The sequence below is a fragment of the Ranitomeya imitator genome, chromosome 7, assembly GCF_032444005.1.
Source record: "Ranitomeya imitator isolate aRanImi1 chromosome 7, aRanImi1.pri, whole genome shotgun sequence".
Classification (NCBI taxonomy): domain Eukaryota; kingdom Metazoa; phylum Chordata; class Amphibia; order Anura; family Dendrobatidae; genus Ranitomeya; species Ranitomeya imitator.
Genome location: NC_091288.1, coordinates 217670646 through 217695960, shown reverse-complemented (window position 1 = coordinate 217695960; position 25315 = coordinate 217670646). Strand labels below are relative to the sequence as shown.

Below are 25315 nucleotides of genomic sequence, written 5' to 3'. Positions count from 1 at the left end.
CTTCCTACGCTATCATCTGTGCGACAGCGCAAGAAATACCAGCTCTGGTCAGTGGTAAGTTCTTTACTGCCGGTCAGAGCGTTGCTGTAACCACGCTGTCATACAGATGACAGCGTGTGAGACACCAACTTTGACCGATGTTAAAATGGTTACCGCTGGGCACAGGCGTCAGCTGAAAGCAACGAGAGTAGGCATACAATGGCAAGAAATTAATCAGCTGGCACCTGTGCAATAAAAAAAAATGGCATGGTGTCCCCTTTATTTTTGCTACCCAGCGCAGACAAAGTAGACAGCTGTCAATGTTAACTTGGCTGGTTATCAAAAGTAAACGTGTCCTTGCTCCATTTTTTTAAATTATTTACACAATTTAAACAAATGTAGCGTCTCCCCCATTTTTGACAACCAGCCAAGTTAAAGCAAACAGCTGGTGGCTGGTATTCTCAGACTGGGAAGGGGCCATGGATATTGGCCCTCCGCAGCATAAAAATAGCAGTCTGCAGTCGCCCCAGGAAAGACAGATCTGTATGGCATCAGTGGAAGTCCAGTAAAGAGGTTATACTTATCACTCTGGACTGGTGAATGGTGGTGCTCAATGGAAGGATGAAGAACACAACTCTCCTTAGTTGTAGTGAAGAAAATTACATTTATTGATCTCTTCACATGTCATGTTCTTGGGTGAGAAGATGGCCAACATTTCAGTCTGCCCGAACCTTGGTCATGGCTTGTTAGAAGCAGTGAGCTGGAGAGGCTGATGACGGTCTGTCATGGCCTTCATTTCCGTCCACCTTGGCTAATTAGGAACAGGGTAATGGATGTTCTGTGGAGTGTGTAACAGGCTAAATGTACAGGCTGTGCAAAACCTAGACCTTAGTAGAGTGGAAACGGACGCACTCTCGTGGAGTTTTGAATCTGGTATGATTTTATTATAGGAGCAGGCACAAACAACATCTCAAAATGCATGAAGATACATGTGATGCTAAGACGTTTCGACCCGTCCCAGGTCTATATCACATAGTGGCTGCAGAAAATGTGACAAAATATATAAATTGTGCAATAGGAACTGATCTTAACAGGCTGTGACCGATGTCTGGGTGGATTGAAGCACTGATCATCTTGCAAAGTAACCATGCCTCGCTGACACCTCAATAAATTCTTCACGTCAACCAAGAAATATTATGATATTTCCTATATTATCAGTGGAAGTCCCAACCAACTGAATCCCATCAATGGATGTCAAGACAACTGCATCCCATAAATGAAAATCCAGATCATGGCAGACCCCAATAAGTTGTTTTGTTCAGATCATCATTTTAACCTGCGTATTGTCTTCGAAGATGATGACAACTATCACAGACAGCAATGAAGGACAAGTTTTTAGGAAACGGCCTCTAGACATCGCTAATTTACAACTGGCTTTAGCTTCCTAATAAAAACCTTTGACTTTATGCAAATATTTCATAAAGCTACATGTACGTAATGACCCTTTGTATTACTGCAATGTCTTACAAGTTCCCTGGGCAATAAGGTAAAACAAGTTTGCGTGTATTTCTAGCAAGAAAACAGAAGATCACTCTGTGGATCGCCAGTTCTCTTCCAGGATGGCATCTGCTGCAATGGTTGAAGACCGGACCTGTTTCACCTCCCTATATCTCTGTTCCAGTCTTGTGACTCTGAAATGTGGACATGTTGTCTGTGAAGATTGCACGAAGGAGTCCTTTCAGGAACATGAACAATGCTTCGAATGTAAGACAAAAACCGAGAAAGAGTGCGAGGTTTTGTGCACTTACTGCGTGAATCTTTCTGTCCCTGCTGTGAAGTCGTGCCGTGTATGTGAAGCTTCGTTGTGTGAAACACACCTCACCGTCCACAATAATGCACCAGATCACATCCTAATAGAGCCCACCTTATCATTGCATTACAAAGAACCCCTCAAATGAGGAAAAGTCAATTAATCACAAGTTTCAGATCCGCATAATAAATAATCTGCGGGGTCTCAAATTTAATTTTGGGTCATATGGACCGGAACAGAAGAGCAGAGTTTCAAGAGAGGTCTCACGGCAGGAAGAGCAAGTTATGCAGTCCCTTTGTAAACAGGTCCAAGAACTGGAAATAAAAGTGGACAATATATCTGATGACTGACCCTTTAACTATCCTAACAGGTCGTCTACCGGAATCTCTGACTGTATCCGATGGCTACGGCAGAAAGATGAGCGATGAACCTTTCAGCCAAGTAAAAAGTCTGGATGAAGTTCTCATTTCTTTGACTTTGCACAGAAATCTGGCTAAAATCGTGTCTAATGTAAGTGTAATGGAAGAACTTGACTTGTTTCTCCTATGTGGAATAATCGGATGTCTGAGCGAGCCCTTATTCTGCGTAAGGCCCCATTCACACGTCTAAGCTCTGTCTGCATTTTTTCCTGTATTAATCACATACCTTTTATGTTTGGGCTTGTTCACAAGTCGTTTTTGTTATTTTTTTTTCCTTTTTTTTTTTTTTGCGCATGACATTATAAACCAATGTGTGAATTCGACCTTACTGTGGTTTTGTGATTCTGTTTTTACTATGTGATTTGTACAGGTGAAAGCCCTTGTACGTGCAAAACAATTTGTGGATTACGTTTGGTGCAAAACTGCTGTATTTTGTGTACAATCGTGACAAAATGTCACTCTGCAGCACGTTTTTTTTTCTCTCTGTTTTTACTCATTTACATCAGATCATCCCTTCCATATAATGTTGACTCCAAGGTCTTCACTCCGTAATAATCTAAGACAAAACGACCAAATGATTGGACATTAGTTTAATTGGTATTTGGATCGATGCATTGCAATTCCTCCTGGGGCTTTGATGGACGTTGATTGTCTTGGTGTCGTAGCTCATATTGAGTTGTCATAGGTTGGTGGAGCAAGTTTTAGGGGTGTAACGTTCCTAAAGGTAGGACTATACCTAATGTACAAGTCGAGCGATAGTTGTATGAGCGATTGGATCAGTTTGATAATGTTCATACCCTTATTTTACAGGAAAAAAAAAGTCTGCGAATGTGTTCGATAAAAGATTTGTCATTACAACAAAGCATGGTTATTCTAACTATCTTCCGATGAATTCACAAGTAGACAACTTCTTTCCAGATGAGCGGAGTGTGTCAGCCGTCCGATAAAAGGACGGATAGAGGTAAATTTCATCCTTATCGTTGATTATGGTTTTTCATCACCTTTAGTCTACGGTCACCTTACGTCTCATACTCAGATGTGGGAGCACCAATTAGTTGTTAGGAGTTTTGGCTTCCCATCACCAGCACATGGCGCCGCACTCTATTTAGACCGTCCACGTCCAGGCTGAGGGTGTAAAGTGTTCTCGAGTTGCTTCAAACCAAGAAGCGGAAAGACAGATCGGTACCGGACATTTGTTCCTGATAATACTCATCAAATTTCTCGCTCTGAGACACGGTGAAGTGGTCTTTCCAATCCCCACAGATTCCTGAGGAAAAAAGCAACAGTCCCTTAGATACAAGTCAAATGTTCAATTGTAATTTGGGGTAAGGTTTCTCCTTGTGGAGAGTGACATACCAGCTCTGGCTTCTCAAGGTAAGGAGGCTTATTTGCCGTGCAATGCTCCTCTGGGAAATTTAATATGCAAATTGTCTCTTCTGAGAAAAAGATGACTTGAATTCTATAGCGCCACCTGTACGTCCAACAGGTGGCGCTATAGAGTTCAAGTCCGCAGTTGTACTTTAGCATTGATGCATAGTCATATCAGTGTGATATATATGTATATATCCACAGAATGTGAAGGCTGCGCTGAAAATAATTGCAACCGGCCTAGACTTTATGTCTATAAAGGTTAACATTGCCACTCCACTAGATAAATTGTTTCTGAAAATTGACTTCTAAAAATGTTATGTCCACCCCTGCTGTTTACGAAATTACATGATGATGTCTGTAATGCACTGTGGAATTATTGGCGCTATACAAGTGCACAAAATAAGCGAATACATTAATATTTTGAAGTTAGTATAAGTATATACATCTAATCAATACTGTAGTGAATGAACGCGATTGTTGTAGCCTCCAGGTGGCAGTGTTTTACCTTTCCTCATAAACGGAGAGACCGACTGGTCCATGATGGAAGAAGGGATAGCGGTGTAGTTTGTCGTAGGGTTCTCTTTCATAGCCTTAAAGGAAGTGTGTAGACAAATCCTCTCCAGAACATCATCCGAGAGTTCTTTTCCCAGAAACTTCATTACTTTCCGGATCTCTCGCTTTGGGTCCTGTTTACATTAGAAATGGACAAATATTCCAATGCATAGGTTAAAGAAACACTCCCATGAAAGTTTACATTCCCTAAACCTGTGGAAATGTATAAGTATAGTGTAAGTAATGTATAGTATAAGTGCTTTAATATAGTTACTGATCACCATCTTCCCCGGTTTCCAGCGCCACTCCGGTTCTTTTCTCACTTAAGTGACTGCAATTCCAACTCTCCGGGTCACACTGTCATCCAGAAGTTGATTTTACAATGGAAACCTATGGAGCCTCTGTAAAAGCGACTTCGAGGTCACACATAGTGAGCAGTGCGATCCAGAGAGTTGGAATTGCAGTCACCTGAGTGAGAAGAGGACCGAAGCGGGGCTGTAAACAAGGGAAGATGGCAGACAGTAGATATATTTCCCACATGTGTTTGCTTCCGTGATACGTGTCAGTGCACAACACTTACATAAAGCAAGTAGGGCAAACTATGGGCAAAGTGGAGTAGGGACGGTCTCCGACCTTATCTCATGTGCTCCGGCTTTATCAGCCGTGCAGCTTGCTGGTAGTACTTTTCTGGAGTAATGTTTGTGAAGTCTACCATGATTTGTAACACTCCACTGACCCTGGAAGTAATTTTGACAGCACCAGCCTCTGACAATACAGGTCTTGGCCAGTATGGATATGTTCGTAACAGAAGGGCCATGGCGGTACATAGGGACACTGCTAACTGGAACTTGGGAGTAACCTTGGACTCAAGGTCAGGGAGGCACATTTGCAGGTAATTTTCATCCGACGAGTCGCTCCTGAGTTCCAGGTTGCTCACAAGCTCTGGAGGTCAGTGACATTCACAGACAATGTGTAAGAGAGCCTGATTGCACATACGTATCACAATGCTATGACCAGCAATGCTAGACTGTACAGTGACTTCACACTGCTTAAGGAACAGATCCAAATACAGACAAATGACCCAACAGATGCAGAGATAACCAGACTGAAGTGTGTACTGCACTCAGCAGTGCAGGAAATCAAACATGAACTATGTGAACTACGGCAAGAAAATGCTAAATTAAAAGGAGAAATAGAAAGACTAAAGAGCCAGACACCACCCCTAACACAGGAGGGGGACCCAGGGAAGGAGATAGGTGAAGACACAATGAGAGAGTCATGGGGCTACCGCGACAAAGAGGTTCCAGAGAACCGCAGCGCTCTGGGCCTCGTTCACACACGGTGAACAGAAGCTCTTCACCTGTATTCTGACTTGGTTGCTTTGTGCCAGCAGTGCAGGAGTTAACCTTATTGCTGAGAGCTGGGTCTCTCTCAGCTGAAGTGGATTTTGTAATCTGATCCTCTATATAGACCCAGTCCTGACTTCAGCTATTGTCAGTGATCAGTTCTACTGCCTGGCTTGGAGGTTGAAGGAGCGTAGTGTTGGTGTTGGAGGTTTATTTCCAGAGATTGGTGTCTGCTGTTTTGGTTGCATGTTAAACCTGTTTTCCTTCCTAGTTTATTCCTTCTCTTCCCTTCTCTGTGTTTCCTCTGTGGTTGTGTGAGCATTTGGTGAGTTTGAGACTTTTAGTTACCTTGTCTGTTTACCCTGTTATTTGTTGTATTATTACACTGGTGCAGTCCACCTCCTTTGGGGGGAGAGGGGGCCACTGATAGGGCCTGCACAGGAGACAGGGATACGCTGGCGGCTCAGGCCTCCTAACCATCATAGGTACCCCCAAGATAAGGGAAAGCCAGGGCCCCATTAAAGTGGTAGGGACAGGTGCGGGTCCCAGTACGCCGTCCTTCCCCTTTAACGCCGCTTACGGCGTGACAGAGAGCTAACAGCCACACCACCACTAACTTAAATAACTGGCTAAATATTGAGAGCAAAATAGAAAATAACCAAGAACCACAGGATTGGCCAGACCCAAGCACCAAACAAACCCCAAGTCTAGAACAACAGCAGACCACAACAACAGGACAGAGCAACAAGAAGAACGCAAACAGAAGCTCCCATAGGAGCAGCCAACCAACATGTCCTGATATAGTCCTGATTATAGACTCCAACGGAAAATACCTCAATACAAGGCGACTCTTCCCAGGAAAAAGGGTCTCCAAAATCCGCTGCTCAACTATAGAACAAGCAAAGGCCGTAATTGACAATCCATATTTCACCAACCCAAACCACATCATCATACATACAGGCACCAACAATCTCCAGGACCAATACCAGCAGGTAGCAGGACAATTGTGTCAGCTAGCAGAGACCACACAACAGAAGTTCCCCGGCAACAAGATCATCCTGTCATCTCTGCTGCCAAGAAAAGATTCCTTCCAATACATCACCCAAGATGTCAACAGAGAACTAATAGCCAAGATCACTACGATGCTAGAATTCACCCTGGCCCAACATCTTGTCATAAACCTCCACCACCTGTATGATGACAAACATCTTAACCAAGGAGTCAGCCTTCTTGCCAAAGAACTTAAAGACATTGTACTCAACAGAGTCCCCGGACCAAGAACCCATACAAACCGAAAACCTATAGAAAGAACACCAACTAACAGTCCTAAAACGGTATATTCTCAACGAACTGGAAACTGCAACCTTTATGCAAAGCCAGTCTATGAGAGACACAAACCATGGAAGACACCACCCTCCCCACACAGAGTGAAACAGTGAGCTGGCAGAAATAAAGACCATGATCAGCTCCATGTGCAAGAAACTCACGCGACTGGACCAATTGCCTACAACAAGGTCACCAGCCAGCAACCCAAGATGTCCTATGCAGGACAGCCCATTACAAGGTATACAGCTACACAATGTCAACCCTAATCATCAGTAGCTGGAACATCCAGGGCCTGAACACATCAGCCTTCGGATACAAGACAAACGACCCAGGCTTTAACCAAAGACTGAAAGACATTGATATACAGATCCTCCTTGAAACATGGACTAAGGCCAATAATGAATCCTATGTCTCCACCGGATACAGGGAATTCTCTGTCTCCGCCCTGAAAAACATCAAACAGGGCTGGAGCTCAGGAGGATTATTAGTATGGTACAAAGAAGAGCTCCATGAACATATCAGAGCAGTGAAGAGAGGAGACAGCCACATCTGGATAAGAATAAGCCGCTCCATCCTCACATCAGGGGCCGACATCTACCTCTGCAGTGTACGTAGCTCCTCCAGAGTCTCCATACTTCAACCCAGACAGCTTTGAGACCCAAAAGACTGAAGCTGCCCATTTCCAGACTCTTGGCAACGTTCTCATCTATGGAGACCTCAACGAAAAAACGGGAATCGAAAGAGACTACCTGACCACTGATGGAAACATCTATATACTTGGAGCAGATACCGACTGTGACAACCCATTGCACACCAACAGGAACAGCTATGATTGCACAGTTAATAAAAGCAGCAGAACGCTGTTGAACCTATGCCGAAGCCTTGGACTTCGTATCCTCAATGGCCGCACCAAGGGAGACTCACTGGGAAGACATACCCTAAACTCCCATGTTGGCAGCAGTATGATAGACTATGCCATCACAGATATGGACCCTACAAATATTGGCGCCCTTATAGTCACCCCCCCAAAACATCTATCAGACCATAACCAACTGCTCCGATACATCAAATCCACAAAGAAATCACCCTCACAAACACTGCAAAAGACCGGCCTCTTTAGCCTGCCACCTTCCTTCAAATGGTCCAAGATGTCGGCCCCAAAATACAAAGATGCCATCAACAGACCACAGATCAAGGAGAAGCTCCAATGCTTTCATAATAACGTGTATAATCTTAACCCAGAAGGAGTACACCTAGTGGTAAGAGACCTTAATGACATTCTATATGCCATGGCAGAAATGTCTGACCTGAAAAGAAGCAACAACAAGAGACAGAGTAAACAAAATCCCAACAACTGGTTTGACAAAGAATGCAAGACCATACGGAAGGCCCTAAGAATGGCCTCAAATAAAAAACACAGAGACCCCAACAACCCCACTCTGAGAGAAGCCTACCACACCGTACAACAAAATTACAAAGCCATCCTCAGAAAGAAAAAGCAAAATGACATCTCTACCAAACTCCAAATGCAAGATGCCCTTGAAGACAAATTTTGGGAACTGTGGAATCACCTTGGATCCAACCAGAAAAGCAACAGCCTCCATATCCAGAGTGTCAGCATCTGGCTCCAGTACTTAAAGGACCTCTACAATGACATCCCAAGTGAAGACCTGAACCTGGCACAAAAAGAGCTTGTGAAAAAACTGAAAGATATGGGGGAAAAGTTCAAAGATTTCCAAAATCCTCTGGATACACCAATCACACTGACAGAAATAACAGAAAGGATCACACAGATAAAAGGTAAAAAAGCCAGCGGTCCAGATGGGATCCTCCCAGAAATGCTGAAATACAGCCCTCCAGACATCCAGGCTGCAATAACAAAACTATTTAATATTGTACTGCAGGCCGGCTGCTTCCCTAAAAACTGGAACCAAGGCCTCATAACCCCTATACACAAAAATGGGGACAAGTACGACCCAGCAAACTACCGAGGGATATGTGTCAGCAGCAACCTGGGTAAACTCTTCAACTGCATCCTGAACAAGAGGATCCTCACCTTCCTCACCGAGCACAACGTCCTCAGCAAGAGCCAAGCAGGGCTCATGCCAAACCACCGCACCACTGACCACATCTACACTCTGCACAGCCTCATCAAGAGCCACGTCCACAATACAAAGAACGGGAAGATATACGCTTGTTTTGTGGACTTCAAGAAGGCCTTCGACTCAGTGTGGCACCCAGGACTATGCCTAAAACTGCCGGGGAGCGGAATAGGAGGCAAAACATATGACGTCATCCGAAGCTCCTACACTGAGAACAGTTGCAGTGTGAAGGTCAACGGAAGGAGGACGGCCTATTTCCAACAAAGTCGAGGAGTGAGACAGGGCTGCAGCCTCAGTCCAACGCTCTTTAACATCTACATCAATGAGCTGGCAGTGGCCCTAGAGTCCTCCTCAGCACCAGGACTCACCCTCCATGACACCCAGGTGAAATTTCTGCTGTATGCAGATGACCTTGTGCTGTTATCACCAACTGAGAAAGTCCTCCAAGATCATCTGAAAATCCTAGAGACCTTCAGTAGCACATGGGCACTGCCAATCAACGAGAAAAAAACTAATATGGTGTTCCAGAAAAGAAAGCAGAAACCCACTGGCCATCCTACCTTTATGATAGACAACCGTCCACTTACTGAAACCAACAGGTACACCTACCTGGGCCTAGAACTCAGCCAGTCAGGGAGCTTCAAGCAAGCCATAGAGTTACTAAAAGACACGGCATCCAAAGCCTTCTATGCCATCAGAAGGCATCTGTACCATCTCAAGGCACCAGTAACCGTCAGGCTAAGAATCTTTGACTCCATCATTGCCCCAATCCTTCTGTACGATAGTGAGGTCTGGGGCCCAGTCTTATACCCAAACTGGTCAAAGTGGGACGCTGGGCCGACAGAAATATTCCACCTAGAGTTCTGCAAGCATCTTCTCCAAGTCCATCGGAGCACATCAAATAGCGCCTGCTGAGCAGAGCTGGGCAGATTCCCAATACACATCACAATAAAGAAGAAGGCACTGTCATTCAAGGTTCGTCTACAAAGTAGCAGTCCCAGCTCCTACCATCACAAAGCCTTCCTACACCAGGAAGCCTCCCAAGAAAAAGTACCCAAAGCCAGTCTGACCAAGCCATCAACCCCCATGGCCTGACAAAAGGTGAAATCCAGAAGATGGTACACAAAGTCAAAATGGAATATCTCAGCATCTGGAGGAACGACATAAACAAATCCAAGAAACTGACTATACCAGAATCTACAGAGGGAGTACAAACTGGCCCCATATCTAGAGTAACTAGAAAACCCCAACGATTGACAGATCCTGAGCCGGTACAGACTGAGCGCCCACAGCCTACTCATCGAATCCGGGCGGCACCGACAGAACTACAAGCCTCGAGAGAGCAGACTCTGCCAGCAGTGCCCCCAGGAGGCCGTGGAGGATGAGGCCCACTTCCTGCTGAGGTGCCCCAAATACTCCGCAGTGAGGGACACTCACTTCAAGAGACTGTCTGATCTCCTCCCAGACTTCACCTCCATGGAGGAGGAAGAGAAACTGCCGATAATACTGGGGGAAGAGGAAAGTGCAGCGGCCATAGCAGCGGAATATGTCAGTGCCTGCCACAGACTAAGAGGAGCCCGATATGTCATGGACTCCTGTACCCCAACACTGGACATATCCCTATCCCCCGACTAAAGAGCCTGATATGTCATGGACTCCTATACCCCACCCTGGAAACATCCCCTATCCTCTAAAAGGAGTCTGATATATCCTGGACCTCTATATGCCTCCCACCCCCATATTTTTACCATATGCTTTGGCAATGCTAACATGTACTTAGTCCTGCCAATAAAGCTCATTTGAATTTGACTCCAAACCATATCCGCTCCCTTCCTTTTGGGCATTACAGGGAGAGGCGAGAAAGCAAATGTGAGCAGCTGCTCCTTCTAGTGTATAATACAGGAAAATATCAACAATTTTCATTTCATGCTTTATATTTTCTGCAATTTTTAAAACTAAAACATATAAAGATAAAAAAAGTTTCAAATTTAATATATATGTTTTTAACATTACGTTCCATTTAAGATTCCTCTTGTAGAAACCCAATGCACCAGCTTGACGAAGTGAGAGTGCCAAAAAACACTATTTACTACCAACTTCTAGAAGTACTAAGTAGAAGACTTACCTCCAACATATCTTCATAGAGAATATAAAGGAGGTTTCTTTCTTGTTTTAGGGCCCAAAACTCTTTGACATGCTCACCCCATTGCCCAAATCCCACTAGTATGAACAGGAAAACTTTACGTCAGTGACCAATACATAAAAAGGAGTGAATATTCCACTATGGGGTCTCACTGTTTCCTTGAATGAACTTCTCGACATATTCCTCCCAGGTTCCCGGCTCCGGATGTAGTTGGTTCATCTTGTCGAAATGATAAAATGACACGGCCACATCTTTAGGATTCCTCGCCACATAGATAATCTGATAAAAGACACAAAGAAATTAAAATGTAAAAATGGAGAAAGTGGTCACTGGAGGGATCAGTATGTATGAGGGGATAATGACCAGGTCCAATACCTTACAGTTATTTTCCCACAATGACTTCGGAAAGAGACATATTGGGAGATGGGTTTTAATCACCCTAGGAGAAGGGAGACAATCTAAAAGCTGAGACCCTAAAAAATAAAAGAAAATTTTATATTAAAGGAACTTTTGGCAGAAAGATGAAAAATAACTAATGTCTTCTTAAAAAGTATTAAAGTATACCTATCGTTTCAACCCTTTCTCACTCCCATCGCTTGGGCTCGATAAAATTAAAAAAAGCTTATGCGCCCCTCCCGTGCTGGAGCCATTCCTGCGGTGTCGGCACTTGTCCTGGGGCAGACGAGTGGGACAGTGACCCCACGCTGATTGTGCACCAGTCTTATTCCTGTGGTGTCGGCACTCGTGGTCCTGGGGCAGACGAGTGGGACAGTGACCCTACGCTGATTGGGCGCCAGTCTTATTCCTGCGGTGTCGGCACTCGTGGTCCTGGGGCAGACGAGTGGGACAGTGACCCAAGGCTGATTGGGCGCCAGTCTTACGTGTTATTACAACCGCACGACAGCCCTCGGACTGACAACACTGCAGGAATGACGCCTGAACTGGAGGTGAGTATAGGTGTCTCTGCTTTACCGTGACATCTAAAAAGGAAGTCGGAGTGCGCTACAATAATATTAATAATAATAATCTTTATTTTTATATAGCGCTAACATATTCCGCAGGGCTTTACAGTTTTGCACACAATAGTCTATAATATAAATATGAGTTTTACATCCAGTAGTAGAACACAAATGCAATATCAAAGAAGAAAAAAAGGAACTACAGAATGATGTGCACACTCCAAAATATACAGCAAATATTTTTTATTGGTAAACAAAAAACAGACATTTAAAAACAAGTAAAACCAATGGTCCAGGTCCTAATGTTCACAGCAATATAGTGGGCAAAATAAGCAATTTACTCCGCAGTCAGGGAAGGCACAAAGACCTTCCAAATAATGGCGACACAGCTGTAGTGTATACCCTCTAACAAATGCAGATAAGATAGAGGTCCAGAGATATATGAACATATAGACATACAATATAGTTTTGTATCAAGACCTAAGCTAAATAATAATAATCTTTATTTATATAGCGCCAACATATTCCGCAGCGCTTTACAGTTTAACAGTTTCAAACACAAAAGTCATAAGTAACAACGTTAACAATACAATAATTAAAGCAAAATAAGAAGACCCTGGTCGTGAGAGCTTACAATCTACAATAAATAGTACTCCAGTCCCCAGCTAAGACTGATGAAGCAAAGGTAGTGCCCCGACATCAGTGAATAAAGACGGTAAGGCCAGAACCCTCCTATTAAATCACATAATAGACAGCAGAACCCAAACACTGGGTAGCACAAGCGGAGACGAGGACATTTTAGGACTGGCCAAATCTACAGTTTAGTACATTCTGAAAAAAAGCTTACTGATGAGCTTGGGAGCTCAAAAATGCATGGTTCTCCCTGGAAGACATTGGTGGATGATCACAGAATCCTTTCCATGGTGAAGAAAAACCCCTTCACAACATCCACTCAAGTGAAGAACACGATCCAGGAATTAGGCGTTTCAGTATCTAAGTCTACCATAAAGACCAGACTCTATGAGGTCAAAAATAGAAAATTCACCACAAGGTGCAAACAAACCATTGTCAGCCTTAGAAATAGAAAGGCCAAATTAGACTTTTCCCCAAAAAAACTTAAAGAAGCCACACAGGTCTGGAAAAGCTAAAGCAAGATCAACCTGTAGCAGAATGATGGAAAGAAGAAAGTATGGAGAAGGCTTGGAACGGCTCATGGTCCAAAGCACACCCTCTGTAACACATGGTGGATGTGGTGTCCCTGCGTGTGCATGGATGACTGCCAGTGGCACTGGGTCACAAGTGTTTATTGATGGTGTGCCTGAAGACAGAAGCTGCTGGATGAATCCTGTGTGTACGGGGAGATACTTTCTGCTCAGATTCAACCAAATACAGCTAGGTTGATTGGATGGCGCTTTAAAGGACAGATGGATAATGACCGAAAACATTCTGCGAAAGCAAGGAAATGGAATATTCTGCAATGGTCGAGTCATCACCAGATGTCAGCTCATCGAGCTTCATTTCACAGGCTGAAGACAAAACATAAGGCAGAAAGACCCACAAACAAGCAACAACTGAAGTCAGCTGCAGTAAAGGCGGCAAAGCCTCACGAAGGAGGGAACCCGGCGTTTGGCGATGTTCATGGCTTCCAGACTTAAGTCCGTCATTGTTGCAGAGGATTCTGTACAAAGTATTGAAAATGAACATTTTATTTATGGTAAATTTAATTTCTCCAATTACTTTTAGGCCCCTGAAAGGAGACTTTTGTAGAAAAATGTAAATGTGCTTATTTGCGCTATGGTCCACTTCCACAGTCAGACAAGGGGGATAAGAGCATGTACCAGAGGTCGTGGTTTTAGTACTGGGAGCCGTAGTTATAGTACTAAATGATGTGTCAATATGATGAACCAGTCAATGTAGTGAATTTAGTCAATAGAGCACACAATGGTGCAGAGTTCCACTTAAATGCAGAGTTAAAAGTATATTAAGAGAATTACCACTTTCACTTCTTATGAGTGTGCTGTAATTCAGGTGTCTACTCATTCTCCCAGGATCTTCTAGTCCACCCAGGTAACGTGGATGAGAAATTGTTTGGGACTGGGCAGTGCAATCCTTGCAGCTCCTCCAGTCCTAAGTAAGCGTGTGCGTGTAGGCACTGTGGGTGAATCTTCATAGCGCAGCAACAGGACCTTTGTGACAAGGGCGACTACCTGATGCAGGACCTTCGTGACGTAGATGGTCACTGTGATGGTGTGATATGTTATGTGGGTATCATTTTGTGTATATTTATATTTTACTGATTTTCTTAGTGTTCTCTTGTTGCCCTGTATCATTCCGTGTATTCCACATATTGTCTAGAGTCTCAATTACCTTCCAAAAGGCTGATAATTGAATTAGCTCACTGACTGTCTGCAGCCTGACTGTATCTGTGCCTCTTGATGAGCCCCTGTAGTGCCTTAATCCCCGAGGCAACTTTGTCAGGTCTGGGAGGCCTGAAAACCACCCCTACTTGTCTGACTACCCCTGGACAAGGAGGGGGCTGAGGAGGACAGGAGCTGGGAAGTCAGTTCCCGTGTGGTGAGGATGGTGTGAACACAGCACATCAGAGAGAAAGGGAAGCATATGGATTTTTTATCCTGTCTGCTGGAGTATTCGGCTCTCATCTCCTTGGACATTTTATCCTGTTGCTGAACTGTGTTGTGAATTCTGTTTTTGGGCTCCCTCTGGTGGTTACTGATGGTACTGGGTGACTTGTGTTCTCTGCGGTCTCTGGCGTCCACCTGTTCCATCAGGATATGGGAGTTTCCTATTTAACCTGGCTTTCTTGTCATTTCCTCGCTGGCTATCAATGTAATCAGTGTGTCTTATTACCTCTGCTACCCGCTTTTGTATTCTTCAGGACAAGCTAAGTTTTGATTTTCCTGTTCCATGTTTTGCTTAATTTTTGTCTTAGTCCAGCTTGCAGATATGTGATTCTTTGCTGCTGGTTGCTCTAGTGGGCTGAAATTACTCCTCATGTTCCATGAGTTGGCACATGAGTTCAAGTAATTTCAGGATGGTTTTTTGAAGGGTTTTTCGCTGACCGCGCAGTTCACTTTTGTATCCTCTGCTATCTAGCTTTAGCGGGCCTCATTTTGCTGAAACTGTTTTCATAACTACGTATGTGCTTTCCTCTCATTTCACCGTTATTACATGTGGGGGGCTGCTATTTCTGTGGGGTGTTTCTCTGGAGGCAAGAGAGGTCTGTGTTTCTTCTAATAGGGGAAGTTAGTCCTTCGGCTGGCGCGAGACGTCTAGGAATCATCGTAGGCACGTTCCCCGGCTACTGCTAGTTGTGTGTTTAGGTTCAGGATCGCGGTCAGCTCAGGTTCCATCATCCTAGAGCTTGTTTTGTTTTTGTGCTTGTCCTTTTGTGATCCCCTGCCATTGGGATCATGACAGTATAGCCGGCCCAAGTGGTAATCGTATTGGCTGAAGTAGGAGGAAAAGTAGTCTGAGGAAGTTTTTTTTTTTTTCCCCTCAGAGTTTGCTGCCTAGCCTTAATTGCAGCCTGGCTGCTTTTTACCTCCTCTTAATCCTTGAATGGCTCTGACCTCAGCTGTTTATCATGGACGTCCAGAGTTTGGCTTCCAGCCTGAATATTCTTGCTGCTAAGGTTCAAAATATACAAGATTTTGTTGTACAGGCTCCTATGTCTGAACCTAGAATTCCTATCCCAGAGTTTTTTTCTGGAGATAGATCTAGTTTTCTGAATTTTAGGAACAATTGCAAGTTGTTTCTTTCTTTGAAATCTCGCTCCTCTGGAGACCCTGCTCAGCAGGTCAAGATTGTTATATCTTTCCTGCGGGGTGACCCTCAGAATTGGGCATTTGCATTGGCACCAGGGGATCCTGCGTTGCTCAATGTGGATGCGTTTTTTCTGGCATTGGGTTTGCTCTATGAGGAACCTAACCTAGAGATTCAGGCTGAAAAAGCTTTATTGGCTCTCTCAGGGGCAAGATGAAGCAGAAATATATTGTCAGAAATTTCGGAAATGGTCGGTGCTTACTCAGTGGAATGAGTGCGCCCTGGCTGCAAAATTCAGAGATGGCCTTTCTGAGGCCATTAAAGATGTTATGGTGGGGTTCCCTGCGCCTGCATGTCTGAATGAGTCCATGACTATGGCTATTCAGATTGATCGGCGTTTACGGGAGCGCAAACCTGTGCACCATTTGGCGGTGTCTTCTGAACAGGCACCTGAGACAATGCAATGTGATAGAATTCAGTCCAGAAGTGAACGGCAAAACTATAGGCGGAAAAATGGGTTGTGTTTTTATTGTGGTGATTCAGCTCATGTTATATCAGCATGCTCTAAACGCACAAAAAAGGTTGATAAGTCTGTAGCCATTAGTACTTTACAGTCTAAGTTCATTCTGTCTGTGACTCTGATTTGTTCATTATCATCCATTTCCGTCGATGCCTATGTGGATTCAGGCGCTGCCCTGAGTCTTATGGATTGGTCATTTGCCAACCGCTGTGGGTTTAGTCTGGAGCCTCTGGAAGTTCCTATTCCTTTGAAAGGAATTGACTCTACACCTTTGGCTATGAATAAACCTCAGTACTGGACACAAGTGACCATGCATATGACTCCCGTTCATCAGGAGGTGATTCGCTTCCTGGTACTGTATAATTTACATGATGTCTTAGTGCTTGGTCTACCATGGTTACAAACTCATAACCCAGTCCTGGACTGGAAAACAATGTCTGTGTTAAGCTGGGGATGTCAGGGGGTTCATGATGATGCACCTCCGATTTCTATCGCTTCATCTACTCCTTCTGAGGTTCCTGTATTTTTGTCTGATTATCGGGATGTTTTTGAGGAGCCTAAGCTCAGTTCGCTTCCTCCTCACAGGGATTGCGATTGTGCTATAGATTTGATTCCTGGCAGTAAATTTCCTAAAGGTCGTTTGTTCAATCCGTCAGTGCCAGAGCATACTGCTATGCGGGATTATGTTAAGGAGTCCTTGGAAAAGGGACATATCCGTCCATCTTAGTCCCCTTTGGGAGCAGGTTTTTTTTTCGTGGCCAAAAAAGATGGTTCCTTGAGGCCTTGTATAGATTATCGTCTTTTGAATAAGATTACAGTCAAATATCAGTATCCTTTGCCATTGTTGACTGATTTGTTCGCTCGCATTAAGGGGGCTAAATGGTTCACTAAGATTGATCTTCGGGGTGCGTATAATCTTGTGCGGATAAAGCAGGGTGATGAGTGGAAAACCGCATTTAATACGCCTGAGGGCCATTTTGAGTATTTGGTGATGCCTTTTGGACTTTCTAATGCTCCTTCTGTCTTCCAGTCCTTTATGCACGATATTTTCCGTGAATATCTGGATAAATTTATGATTGTGTATTTGGATGATGTTTTGGTTTTTTCTGATGACTGGGAGACCCATGTTCAGCAGGTCAGGAAGGTGTTTCAGGTCCTGCGGGCCAATTCTTTGTTTGTAAAAGGTTCAAAGTGTCTCTTTGGAGTCCAGAAGATTTCTTTTTTGGGGTATATTTTTTCCCCTTCTACTATTGAGATGGATCCCGTCAAGGTTCAGGCTATTTGTGACTGGACGCAGCCTACATCTCTTAAGAGTCTACAGAAGTTCTTGGGCTTTGCTAATTTTTATCGTCGTTTCATAACTAATTTTTCTAGTGTTGTTAAGCCTTTGACGGATTTGACTAAGAAGGGTGCTGATGTTGCTGATTGGTCTCCTGCGGCTGTGGAGGCCTTTCAGGAACTTATGCACCGGTTTTCTTCTGCTCCTGTGTTGTGTCAGCCAGATGCTTCGCTTCCTTTTCAGGTTGAGGTTGATGCTTCCGAGATTGGAGCGGGGGCGGTTTTGTCACAGAGAAGCTCCGATGGCTCAGTGATGAAGCCATGTGCGTTCTTTTCTAGAAAATTTTCGCCCGCTGAGCGGAATTATGATGTTGGTAATCAGGAGCTTTTGGCCATGAAGTGGGCATTTGAGGAGTGGCGTCATTGGTTTGAGGGTGCTAGACATCATGTGGTGGTCTTGACTGATCACAAAAATTTGATTTACCTTGAGTCTGCCAAGCGTCTGAATCCTAGACAGGCTCGTTGGTCACTGTTTTTCTCCCGTTTCAATTTTGTGGTTTCATACCTGCCGGGTTCAAAGAATGTGAAGGCGGATGCTCTTTCTAGGAGTTTTGTGCCTGACTCCCCTGGAAATTCTGAGCCCACTGGAATCCTTAGGGATGGGGTGATTTTGTCGGCTGTCTCCCCAGACTTGCGACGTGCTTTGCAGGAGTTTCAGGCGGATAAACCTGATCGTTGTCCGCCTGAAAGACTGTTTGTTCCGGATAGTTGGACCAGTAGAGTCATCTCCGAGGTCCATTCTTCTGCGTTGGCAGGTCATCCTGGAATATTTGGTACTAGAGACTTGGTGGCCAGGTCTTTTTGGTGGCCTTCCTTGTCGAGGGATGTGCGTTCTTTTGTGCAGTCTTGTGAAGTTTGCGCTCGGGCTAAGCCTTGCTGTTCTCGGGCCAGTGGATTGTTGTCACCTTTGCCTATCCCGAAGAGGCCTTGGACGCACATTTCCATGGACTTTATTTCGGATCTCCCTGTCTCTCAAAAAATGTCCGTCATCTGGGTTGTGTGTGACCGCTTTTCTAAGATGGTTCATCTGGTACCCTTGCCTAAGTTACCTTCCTCCTCTGAGTTGGTCCCTCTGTTTTTTCAGAACGTGGTTCGTTTGCATGGGATTCCGGAGAACATCGTTTCTGACAGGGGATCCCAGTTTGTGTCTAGATTTTGGCGGACGTTCTGTGCTAAGATGGGCATTGATCTGTCCTTTTCGTCTGCATTCCATCCTCAGACGAATGGCCAGACGGAACGAACTAATCAGACCTTAGAAACTTATTTAAGGTGTTTTGTTTCTGCTGATCAAGATGACTGGGTTACCTTTTTGCCGCTTGCCGAATTTGCCCTTAATAATCAGGCTAGTTCTGCTACCTTGGTTTCTCCTTTCTTTTGTAATTCGGGGTTTCATCCTCGTTTTTCCTCTGGTCAGGTGGAGCCTTCTGATTGTCCTGGAGTGGACATGGTGGTGGATAGGTTGCATCAGATTTGGAGTCATGTGGTGGACAATTTGAAGTTGTCCCAGGAGAGGGCTCAGCAGTTTGCTAATCGCCGTCGCCGCGTGGGTCCTCGACTTCGTGTTGGGGACTTGGTGTGGTTGTCTTCTCGTTTTGTTCCTATGAAGGTCTCTTCTCCTAAGTTCTTCAAGCCTCGGTTCATCGGTCCCTATAGGATCTTGGAAATTCTTAACCCTGTGTCGTTTCGTTTGGATCTCCCGGTATCGTTTGCTATTCATAATGTGTTCCATCGGTCGTTGTTGCGGAAGTATGAGGTACCTGTTGTTCCTTCGCTTGAGCCTCCTGCTCCGTTGCTGGTGGAGGGAGAATTGGAGTATGTTGTTGAGAAGATCTTGGATTCTCGTGTTTCCAGACGGAAACTCCAGTATTTGGTCAAGTGGAAGGGTTATGGTCAGGAGGATAATTCTTGGGTGGTTGCCTCTGATGTTCATGCTGCTGATTTGGTCCGTGCATTTCATAGGGCTCATCCTGGTCGCCGTGAGGGTTCGGTGACCCCTCCTCAAGGGGGGGGGGGGGGGGGTACTGTTGTGAATTCTGTTTTTTGGGCTCCCTCTGGTGGTTACTGATGGTACTGGGTGACTTGTGTTCTCTGCGGTCTCTGGCGTCCACCTGTTCCATCAGGACATGGGAGTTTCCTATTTAACCTGGCTTTCTTGTCATTTCCTCGCCGGCTATCAATGTAATCAGTGTGTCTTATTACCTCTGCTACCCGCTTTTGTATTCTTCAGGACAAGCTAAGTTTTGATTTTCCTGTTCCACGTTTTGCTTAATTTTTGTCTTAGTCCAGCTTGCAGATATGTGATTCTTTGCTGCTGGTTGCTCTAGTGGGCTGAAATTACTCCTCATGTTCCATGAGTTGGCACATGAGTTCAAGTAATTTCAGGATGGTTTTTTGAAGGGTTTTTCGCTGACCACGCAGTTCACTTTTGTATCCTCTGCTATCTAGCTTTAGCGGGCCTCATTTTGCTGAATCTGTTTTCATAACTACGTATGTGCTTTCCTCTCATTTCACCGTTATTACATGTGGGGGGCTGCTATTTCTGTGGGGTGTTTCTCTGGAGGCAAGAGAGGTCTGTGTTTCTTCTAATAGGGGAAGTTAGTCCTTCGGCTGGCGCGAGACATCTAGGAATCATCGTAGGCACGTTCCCCGGCTACTGCTAGTTGTGTGTTTAGGTTCAGGATCGCGGTCAGCTCAGGTTCCATCACCCTAGAGCTTGTTTTGTTTTTGTGCTTGTCCTTTTGTGATCCCCTGCCATTGGGATCATGACAGAACTGCATCCGTGTTCTATACTATTGTATCCGCAGTGTGGTGGATTGTTTATGGACCTTTTAGTTTTGCCTATAATAAAGTTCTTGGGATTGTTCACACTTCCCTCTCTCTGTTGATTGTGTGGTATCGGAGAAGGACAGTCATGTATGGCACACGTGACATAGACCAGTAAAGAGCGCTAAGAGGACCACAATTCCTACGCGTTTCAGATACCCTGAGGAAGACACACCTTTGTGTCAATATGAGTGGGTCCATGTACCCACAAAACCAGACTGCTTGCCTTAAAGGGATGACCACCTGACTGAAATGGGGCTAAGTATAAGCTAACCCTGACCTAGCTGACCCTGATCTAGGTCTCTGATATATTTACTGCAGGAGAACTTTTGAGGAGGTGGTAACATTGGGATCATGTTATTACTTGTTGTATTGCTATTTACTTATGTATATTACCAACGTTGGCATTAATATGTGTATATTGCTTTTGGGACATGGTATATACCTTGTCTTAATCTTTGGTCAAGCTATTTATAATCCTGTTGTTGATATATAGCAATCTATGTTGTATTATTGGCTTGTGAGTCTATGAGTGTTTGACTCGTTATTATGGATCTCTTTTTCTCAGTATCGCATCTATGTGTGACTTTTAATTGTTTTTAAATTTATTGTATGTTGCTTTCCAATAAAATTGTTTATTTTTATGGTGATCCCTTGTGGTCTGCATATGCTTTTGTATTTTCCATTGGAGTCTAGGTTGTATGTATGCAGTAGGTGATCCCAATAATTAGTATTGCATGGATGGTGCCCGCATGTCTATTTCATGGGTTTGTTGTTGTGGCTTGCTTCCTTTAAGCCAGTCTTTCTAGCGGTGACACATTTTGTGTTATTGCAATATAGACATTATGGATTTGAAAGCCAGAGAGGCGTCTTGGCAGGATCAAGTTGTGGACATTTTTGGCCAGAATGACATTACTGTGGTCAACTAGGGATGGGTTTCAAAAATTGACCACGGAGATTATTAATTTTACATAAAATATTAACAAAAACGTGGTGGAACATAAAAAGATTGATAAAAAATCAGCAGAGTAATCTCTCAAGAGAGGAGCAGATAGCACTTTTTAAATCGAAGAACAATGAGCTCTTTGGAAAAAAAAGGGGGAATATTGTCCTGTGGCCAATAGATGTGTGTTGTCTGGAAGCTAGACGACAACTAAATAACACACATTATTACCAAGCCTTACCTTCAGATCCAACAATGGTTTTGAAATCTCAATTGGACAAATTATTGTCTAGTGCTTTCCTACATGGGATCATCAGCAAAAAGGAACTGGATTTTCTAACTACGAAATTTCCTGTGATACCAGCATTTTATATGGTACCAAAGGTACACAAGTCTGTGACACAACGCTCGGGTAGGCCCATCATCTCGGGAATAGGCGGGTTGTATGAAAAACCATGTATTTATGTGGATTTCTTTCTTCAGCCGGTGGTTGTCACACTGGATTCGTACATACGTGACTCATCGTATTTGATACAGGAATTGGATGGTTTGGTGATTCCTCAGGATACTATTCTAGTCACATTCAACATGGAGGCCCTCTACGAATATCAGCCACAATCTAGGTATTTCAGCAGTCTCTTATTTTTTTGACAAATGTACCACTGGAGATAGGAGTCATTACTCCTTTATTCTTCATTTGCTTAAACTGGTTCTTGAAAAGACCTATTTTGGATTTGACAGTGTTTTACAAACAAATCTTGGGGACCGCGATGGGGGCTAGATGCGCACCCTCCTACGCTAACCTCTTTATGAGGTGGTGGGAGGAGACCTATGCGAAAAAATACAACATTTCAATCTTATGTCATAAGATGGTATCGATTTATCGATGACATCATTATCCTTTGGACAGGCAATATGGAACAACTGAACACCTTTATTGGGTAGTCGAACAATAACAGTTGGAATATTGTACTAACTACTCATTTTTCTACCAGATCCTTAGAACTTCTTGGACCTTAAAATTGTATGGGAAAATAGGATTACCACCACTTTACATTGGAAGGAGACGGACACCAATAACTTGTTGCATTATTTATGCTTCCACCCAGCCCATCAGCGCCACGGAATTCCCATGGGCCAATTTTTGCGTCTTAGGAGAAACTAGCCGTAGAGAGGATTTCCGGACAGAATCTCAAGCACTTACAAATAGGTTTAGAGAGAGAGGCTACCCACGGAAGATTGTATGAAACTGGACTTGCTGAAACCTCGGGTGAGAGAACCCTCTAACACATTGAGACTGATTACCCAATATAACAACCAATGGGGGGAAGTATATCGTATTTTGGAGAGGGACTGGGGGATTCTTTTGAGCGAGTCCAGACTCAGACCATTTATAGAGGAGAGATCCAAGATAGTGGCCAGGAGGGCAAAGAATTTGAAAGATCATCTCTCCAACAGTCATTTTAGAAGATCGAGGAACAAATTGAGGGTGGGGAACCCAAATTCAGGCTCTTTCCCATGCGGCAATTGTTTAGTTTGTCCCCTTATGATAGCTAATGTTGGCATCTCAGTACCTCATTTATCCACACAGGTCAAATCAGTTGTGTACTTTAATTGCCGCCCTCGCAATTTGGTCTACGCGATGATCTGTGGGTGTAATAAGATATACGTGGGACAAACTACTCAAGAATTACACCGAACCATACAGCAACACATATCAAATATAGCTACAGCCAGAACAGACAGAATAAAAGCTAAAGTATTAACTTCAGTGGCATCACATTTTCTAGAATGCCATAATGGACTTTCAGGTTCTATTCGTGTTAGAAGGGATTTATAGTAACATCAGGGGGGGCAGAATCACAGATGATCTACTTAGGCGTGAGGCAAGGTGGATCTTTGATCTACAGAGCCTTGCTCCAAGGGGTCTTAATGAGGAATTACTCTACACAGGGTTTTATAAAAAGATCTAGCCTGGTTGAGCTTTGTCTCTTTGTTTTTCTATGTACAAAAGAAGAGTTACTGAGGTGCTAAACTCTACAGATATCTTACACTTTTTAATTTTTCAGTACAGGTCTCTAATCTGAGAATCACAGGGTTTTTTTCAATCTGGAGAAGAAGGAGCAAGAAATTAAAATTCACCTGGCATCTTTTTGTGCATCCAGAGGACACCAATTTTAGGACTATGAAAGAATTGCTTGATACAAATTAGTATCCGCTCATTTGTATATGGACTAATTGCACAAAGTGCACATCTTTTATTTTTTATATTTTTTTTATTGTTAATTTCTGATTATTGTTTAGTTGTTTTTTAACACTTATGCACTTTATAAGTGCGGTTTACTTAATGACTGACCTTATGAGTTGAGGTCTATTCATAGCTATACACAAATCATGGCCACTGAGGTGTGATTGGGTGCGCACCAAAACTCAATATATGTTGACTAGTGTTATACATATTTAACTGTGTGGGGGTTCACCAATCCATTCTATACATTTTGAAACACCAGGGTAAAAGCTGCCTATCTTTGACTAATCTTTGCTAAAAAGTCTGTAAAACAACAATTACGTCTCCACAAATACTTTTTTATTAAGATGGAGATATTTTCTTTTATATTATCTAGTGTCTTATATATGATATACATTTGACAGATCAGGCTGTTATATTTGATAAATCTATAGCGCAATTGGAACATTCTTTCCTAGACATATTTGGAACAGCGATCAGCGCATGCGCATAAACCACAGATTGAGTATAGTGAGTCGGAACATTGACTTCCGACTAACACTTGGCCAGCGCATGTGCATAGTAACTATTGTTTAGTGACAATGTGAATTTTTTTTATTATTATTATACATTTTTATAGTGCCATTTATTCCATGGCGCTTTACATGTGAAAAAGGGAGCAGCTATAGACAAATACATTAAATGAGCAAAAAACAAGGCACACAGGTACATAAGGAGGGAGGACCCTGCCCGCGAGGGCTCACAGCTGCAGGGGATGGGCTTGGATAGACTTGGAGAGGGGAGAGTTGGTCGTGCGGCGGTTCATTAGGTTGGGGATCACTGTAGGTTGTAGGCTTGTCGGAAGAGGTGAGTATTCAGCTTCTTTATGAAGGTTTCTATGGTAGGCAGGAGTCTGTTGTGTTGTGGTAGAGAGTTCCAGAGAATGGGGGAAGCACAGGAGAAGTCTTGGTTGTGGGAAGAGGAGATAAGAGGGGATTAGAGAAGGAGATCTTGTGAGGATCGGAGGTTGCGTGTAGGTAAGTACCGGGAGACGAGGTCACAGATGTATGGAGGAGACAGGTTGTGGATGGCTTTGTATGTCATTGTAAGGGATTTGAACTGGAGTCTCTGGGCGATAGGAAGCCAGTGAAGGGCTTGGCATAGGGGAGAGGCTGGGGAATAGCAGGTTCATTAGTCGAGCAGCAGAGTGTAGGATGGATTAGAGTGATGCCAGAGTGCTCAATGATTTTTTCCAGGGAAAACAAAACCCCGCGCATGCGCACTGACATACACAGGACGCTATACAAGCTAATACATGGTCCAGACCTGACCTGACTGCCACACAGCTGGTATGAATCTTTTGAATATTAATTACTAGTCATTAAATGTATAAGGATGATATGCAACGTTCTATACCATATACCCTGAGGAAGACACACGTTTGTGTTGAAACGCATGGGTCCATGTACCCACAAAACCAGACTGCGTGCCTTAAAGGGATGACCACCTGACTGAATGGGGCTAAGTAAAAGCTAACCCTGACCTAGCTGACCCTGATCTAGGTCTCTGATCTGTATTTACTGCAGGAGAACCTTTGAAGTGCTTCTAGACCAAGTACAATACCATAAAGAATCCATACGCCTTCTAATTGATCAACAAACATATGCAAGTAGA

The 25315-nt window shown here is 43.8% G+C and overlaps 2 protein-coding genes across 3 annotated transcripts in view; one reads left to right on the top strand and one right to left on the bottom strand.

The window, feature by feature from the left end:
• The window catches only part of CORO1A (coronin 1A), a 193414-nt gene that overhangs the window by 42740 nt on the left and 125359 nt on the right, over window positions 1-25315 (top strand). Inside the window, exon 2 of one of the 2 annotated variants that reach the window (XM_069734951.1) lies at window positions 3019-3169. The exons of the other annotated variant lie outside the window; for it this stretch is intronic. The gene's annotated coding sequence lies outside the window, so the exon portion shown is untranslated. The remainder of the gene's footprint in view (window positions 1-3018; window positions 3170-25315) is intronic. 2 annotated transcript variants of the gene reach the window in all.
• Window positions 2784-25315, bottom strand: part of LOC138645556 (sulfotransferase 1B1-like) — a 27987-nt gene continuing 5455 nt past the window's right edge. Inside the window, exons 4-8 of the mRNA XM_069734955.1 lie at window positions 11424-11521; window positions 11201-11327; window positions 11031-11125; window positions 4085-4265; window positions 2784-3475 (exon numbers count right to left, since the gene is read on the bottom strand). Coding sequence (XP_069591056.1) covers window positions 3363-3475; window positions 4085-4265; window positions 11031-11125; window positions 11201-11327; window positions 11424-11521 — 614 coding nt within the window. The 3' untranslated portion in view covers window positions 2784-3362. The remainder of the gene's footprint in view (window positions 3476-4084; window positions 4266-11030; window positions 11126-11200; window positions 11328-11423; window positions 11522-25315) is intronic.